This window comes from Salvelinus sp. IW2-2015, linkage group LG10, assembly GCF_002910315.2.
Source record: "Salvelinus sp. IW2-2015 linkage group LG10, ASM291031v2, whole genome shotgun sequence".
Lineage (NCBI taxonomy): Eukaryota > Metazoa > Chordata > Actinopteri > Salmoniformes > Salmonidae > Salvelinus > Salvelinus sp. IW2-2015.
The window spans coordinates 11,436,180-11,442,179 of record NC_036850.1 but is presented as its reverse complement, the minus strand read 5'-3'; the positions used below and the strand labels follow the sequence as shown (position 1 = coordinate 11,442,179).

The 6,000-nt window shown below is 44.1% G+C and overlaps 1 protein-coding gene across 1 annotated transcript in view; it reads left to right on the top strand.

The window, feature by feature from the left end:
- Positions 1-3,688: 3,688 nt before the first annotated feature.
- The window catches only part of mtss1lb (MTSS I-BAR domain containing 2b), a 79,507-nt gene continuing 77,195 nt past the window's right edge, over positions 3,689-6,000 (top strand). Inside the window, 1 exon segment of the mRNA XM_070445383.1 lies at positions 3,689-3,773. Within this exon segment, the coding sequence (XP_070301484.1) occupies positions 3,705-3,773 (69 nt within the window). The 5' untranslated portion in view covers positions 3,689-3,704.

Genomic DNA, 6,000 nt, shown 5'->3' with positions numbered 1-6,000 from the left:
TACAGTTGGCTGGGTTTTCCATGCATTGGCAAGACAGAACAGCAAACTCAGGTAAGACGAGTGGTGGTGGTCTGTGTCTATTTGAGTGCGACCTCTAATATTAAGGAAGTCTCAAGGTTTTGCTCGCCTGAGGTAAAATACCTCATGATAAGTTGTAGCCCATACTATTTACCAAGATAGTTTTCATCTATATTTTTTGTAGCTGTCTATTTACCAACACTAACCGATGCACGCACTAAGACCGCACTCAATGAGCTGTATAAGGACATAAGCAAACAAGATAATGTTTTAGTGGCGGGGACTTTAATGCAGGAAAACGTATATATCCATTTGACCTAATTTCTACCAGCATGTCACATGTGCAACCAGAGGACAAGTACAAAGCTTGCCCTCCATTGACAAATCTGACCATAATTCTATTGTCCTGATTACTGCCTAGAAGGCCAGCATCCCGGAGTCGCCTCTTCACTGTTGATGTTGAAACTGGTGTTTTGCGGGTACTATTTAATGAAGCTGCCAGTTGAGGACTTGTGATAAATGGACTTGTGATAAATGATAAACTTGGATTAGCTAACACAACGTGCCATTGGAACACAGGAGTGATGGTTGCTGATAATGGGCCTCTGTATGCCTATGTAGATATTCCATCAAAAATCATCTGTTTACAGCTACAATAGTCATTTACAACATAAACAATGTCTACACTGTATTTCTGATCAATGTGATGTTATTTTAATGGACAAAAATTGTGCTTTTCTTTCAAAAACAAGGACATTTCTAACTGACCCCAAACTTTTGAATGGTAGCCTACATGTTACAAGCAGACCACCATAGTCCCCGTGCCCAAGAACGCCAAGGTAACCTGCCGAAATGACTACCGCCCGGTAGCACTCACGTCTGTAGCCATGAAGTGCTTTGAAAGGCTGGTCATGGCTCACATCAACACCATCATCCCAGAAACCCAAGACCCACTACAATTTGCATACCGCCCCAACAGATCCACAGACGACGCAATCTCTATTGCATTCCACACTRYCTTTCTCACCTAGACAAAAGGAACATCTATGTGAGAATGCTGTTTGTTGACTACAGCTCAGCGTTCAACACYATAGTGTCCTCAAAGCTTATCACTAAGCTAAGGACCCTGGGACTAAAAATCTCCACTTGGAAAAGAGATCCTGGACTTCCTGACGGGCCGCYCCCAGGTGGTRAGCGTAGGCAACAACACATCTGCCATGCTGGTCCTAGACACGGGRGCCCCTCAAGGTTGCGTGTTTAGTCCCCTCCTGTACTCCCTGTTCACCCATGACTGCGTGGCCACACACGACTCCAACGCCATCATTAAGTTGCAGACAACACAACGATGGTAAGCCTGATCACCGACAACAATGAGACAGCCTATAGGGAGGAGGTCAGAGTACTGGCAGTGTGGTGCCAGGACAACAACCTCTCCCTTAACGTCAGCAAGTCAAAGGAGCTAATCATGGACTACAGGAAATGGAGGGCCAAGCACGCCCCCATTCACATCGACGGGGCTGTAGTGGAGCGGGTGTCCTTGGTGTCCACATCACTAACAAACTATCATGGTCCAAACACACAAAGAYAGTCATGAAGAGKGCCCGACAACGCCTATTCCCCCTCAGGAGACTGAWAAGATTTGGCATGGATCCTCAAAAAGTTCTACAGCTGCACCATCAAGACCATCCTGACTGGTTGCATCACTGCTTGGTATGGCAACTGCTCGGCATCCAACCGCAAGGTGCTACAGAAGGTAGTGCGTACGGCCCAGTACATCATTGGGGCCAATCTTCCTGCTATCCAGGACCTCTATACCAGGTGTCAGAGGAAGGCCCTAAAACTTGTCAAAAACTCCTAGTCATAGACTGTTCTCTCTGCTACCGCACGGCAAGCGGCAACGGAGCTCCAGCTTCTACCCCCAAGCCATAAAACTGCTAAACAGTTAATCAAATGGCTATTTGCATTGAACACCTTTTTTACACTGCTGCTACTCACTGTTTATTATCTATGCAAAGTCACTTTACCCCTACAGTACCTACATGTACATATTACCTAAATTACCCCCACACATTAACTTGGTACAGATAGCCCCTGTATATAGCCTCGTTGTTATTTTAAAGTGTAACTTTTTTTTTTAACTTTAGTTTATCATTACAATTTTTACTGCCAAAATTGTCTTACTTAAAAAAATAAAACTGCATTGTCGTGTTTGATTTTAAATATCATAAAGGAAGGCTAGAGACCAAAGCCTTTACCACAATGTCAATGAATGAGACACAGGGAMATGAGCAAACATTATTTCTAATACAGAGGAGGATTGACTGTGTGACCGGATAATGTTCTCTATCCAAGAACGGATGAGATGATTATAATATAGTTATGCAGTGGTATGAATATTAATTCAGATATTACACTGTAGTCTAATTAATCACGGTCTAATGACCAAGTTGTTTAAAAAAAAATATATATATATTTTTTTTTCTCCATCAAACACAATAGAAAGCATATTTGTTGATCGTGTAGTGTTGTGTAATAKCCATATTGTGTGAAACGCTCTCATGAATTGAACCACAACAGCTGAGCCATCACAAAGCCTTTGTGCGCTGGGCAAAGGCTTTGTGATGGCTCAGTTGTTGTGGATCATTTAAAAAAACAAACAATGGGGCCTTGAATAGYTTTTTGGATTATTAAAACTAAACAACCAAAAACATGCTATCTGTGACAAACSTGGTCATTAGACCGTGATTAATTAGACTACAGTGTAATATCTGAATTAATATTCATACCACTGCATAACTATATTATAATCATCTCATCCGTTCTTGGATAGAGAACATTATCCGGTCACACAGTATGCACACAGTCAACTCTCCTCTGTATTAGAAATAATGTTTTCTCATTCCCTGTGTCTCATTCATTGACATTGTGGTAGGAATGCGTCCCCATGCCATTGTTTGCTGGTAGATACATCTATTTGACGTTTCTCCCCTATCGCACTGAAATATTTGATGGGCAAGTGTGTCTCTGTCTGTCTGTCTGTCTGTCTGTCTGTGTGTGTGTGTGTGTGTGTGCGCGCGCGTGCGTGCACCCGCACGCATAACCCCTCCCTACCAAACACCACCTCCATGTGACAAGAGAGTTGTCCGGCCCCTTTCAATTCCCATAGATCGAATTACTGGCTCTGCTCACTCCGCAGCGCAGCCCCACTGCCTCTGCTCCAATCACGGGCAGCCTCGCGCTCCCCTGGTAGGCCTACTCACCAACCTACTGTCTCACATTTTGATAGATCACTCCGGAGCTATAAACGCGCATCAACACAACTCGATTTTTCCTTGCTATCCGAAGATGAGAGTGTCCATCGCGGTGCCCTCTGCATGCTTTACCTCCTAACTCGGGCTCTAGACCCGCAGCTGGGACGGGAGAGAGATTAACCTCTCTTTTCTCTCATCATCACTCGCTTGGTGTTCCAAGGACAAGGGGAGCGAGCCGACAGTCGACGACAATAATTGTACAGTATTTGTGTATCCTTTCTCATTTAAACAAACTTCCTCATCCTGTCTTTCACGCTGGGCACATATAGGGAAGGAGAGAAGAACAAGSCTCCGCATCGCTATTTCTACCGTGGAAATACATTTGGACGGGTTTTGTGCCCTGTCCGTATTTGGTGAACCCTGGATTTAGTGAACATGGAGACGGTGGAGAAGGAGTGCGGGGCGTTAGGTGGACTATTCCAGGCGATTGTCAATGATATGAAGGTAGGTCGGGCATCATTATTGCTCGCAACATGTATTTTCTATTATTTTCAGAAGGGGATGATTTGCCAGCATTTGTGATTTGCTTGTTTTCACCCTCGAGGACATGGAACCGTTATTCTGTCACAGTGCGGCGATAGGCAAACCTACCCAGCCAGCACCTACTTGATAGTGACATTCCCCAGCAAGGCTTGCRCATTTGTCGCGTCATTGCTTTGGAAATGTTGTTTTGACATCTACTATAATTTAATCCAATTGCTCGATCACCATTGCATGTGCTTGGTGTGTGTCAGAGCGTTGGTTTACTCTGCAAAGATCAGGTTAAACCTAGTCATCATGTAGGCTATGAATCCATGTGTGTGTTAGGGTAAGCATGTGCATTCGAAACACGATATGGATTATWACCATATGGATAATTTATGACTGAAAAAATGTGGATCTATTCAGCTTTTATTAACACAAAATAAATGTATGTTAAACTGTCAGATTTAACCATGCGATTTTCACATGCCCCATGATTTTTTTGTTGCGCGCTGTAGATGAGAAACAGCTGTTATAGGCTGTGTGAGAAAGATAGCCGATGTTCTCCCTCTTGTAGAAAGCAGCACCATTGATTTTCTGCCAAGCTGATTTTTAAAGAGACCGTGTGAGCCAAGCATGAGAACCTCGACAGCCATCATGCGTCCAGCAGTGCACACCACTGTGTCTGTCTGAACGGCCCATGGTGTAGGCCTAGCCTGCTGTATGGCCTTCTTCTCTGGGTAGTCTACTGGCGTCACATCAAGATGCTCTTAGAGCAGCGATGGTCCAGATGAGAAGACAGYGAGCCAGACTCCTAGCTACACCGACTGTGACTAACCAACAGATTATTTGGCATACTTAGTATGTGGACAGTCTTACTCTTTGAACAGGAAATAATAGCATTGACTTGGAACCAGTAACACGACTACCAGTAACACAAAGCTGCATCAGTGGATTTCTACGTCATCCGAGTCCCAGTCTCATGYGAATAAGGTTGAAGTAAAGCTGGTGTTCTGTATGGTTATTATTCCTGCACGGACCATCTATCTGTGTGAACATCACAGGGTTTTGAAGGAGCTATGGACACGTCAAACTGCAACCTCGGATTAACAACATCCTAAACTAAGAACCCGTGACACCCCCTCTCTCATGGTTACATCTCTCTCTTTCTTTCTCTCTCTCTCTCTCTTTCTCTCTTTCTATCTCTCACGCTCTCTTTCTCTCTCTCTTTCACCCCTCCTGGACACACTCATCTCATTAATTATTTAAGACACATTTCTCATGGTCTTCATCTGATCTCTTACTCCATGGTGGAGGATAATAAAATATGGGTCAAACCGTAACTTCAGCATCATCCATGGTCACTTGGAGTCTCAGGTTGGCCATTGCAGTAGTCTTTWAAAAAAATATAAAAACAATTAACCTTTTATTTAACCAGACAAGTCAGTTAAGAACAAATTCTTAGTTACAATGACAGCCTACCGGGTAACAGTGTGTTAACTGCCTTGTTCAGGGGCAGAATGAAAGATTTTTACCCTGTCAACTCGGGGATTCGATCCAGCAACCTTTCGGTTACTGGCCCAATGSTCTAACCACTAGGCTACCTGCCGCCCCAATAGTCTTCAGTGGGTGTCCCCACAGCAGAGTGAGATGCCACATGGTAGGATCTAAGCCATTGGCTGACTGCTGTGTTCTCATGTAACCCCAGACAACCTCATGTTGTCATTAATGACCCACCTCACCAAGGACTGCTGTTGTTGGCAGAAGAGAGGAGAACACACACAGACACGGATGGAGACCCTGGGATGCCCTGTTGTTGGACAGAGATTGACATGCGAGGAGGGCCTCAGCTATTTGTGTCTTTATGGCTGGCTATGCTTAAGATGTTATTTACACTAGACATAGCAGTGTTTAGTGATGCTGTCACAGTAGTTAACAGTAAATTCAGTGCTGTCATGCGATCTCTGAACATTGATTATCCTCTCCAGCTGATATGTGCCCCCATGACGGCTGAAGACAAAAAATCTTTTCGCTGAGCAGTGAAATGCAAATATGTTGAATGATGCGCTATAGACTTAACTCATTGAGGAATGCAATTCCTTGTCATGTGTGACAGGTCACGTTTACATACGCATGCAATTGATCCATGTCCTAGTAAAGTGTTTCAACTGGAGGATGTTTCCCCCTCCCTCTCTCCCTCACTATCCCT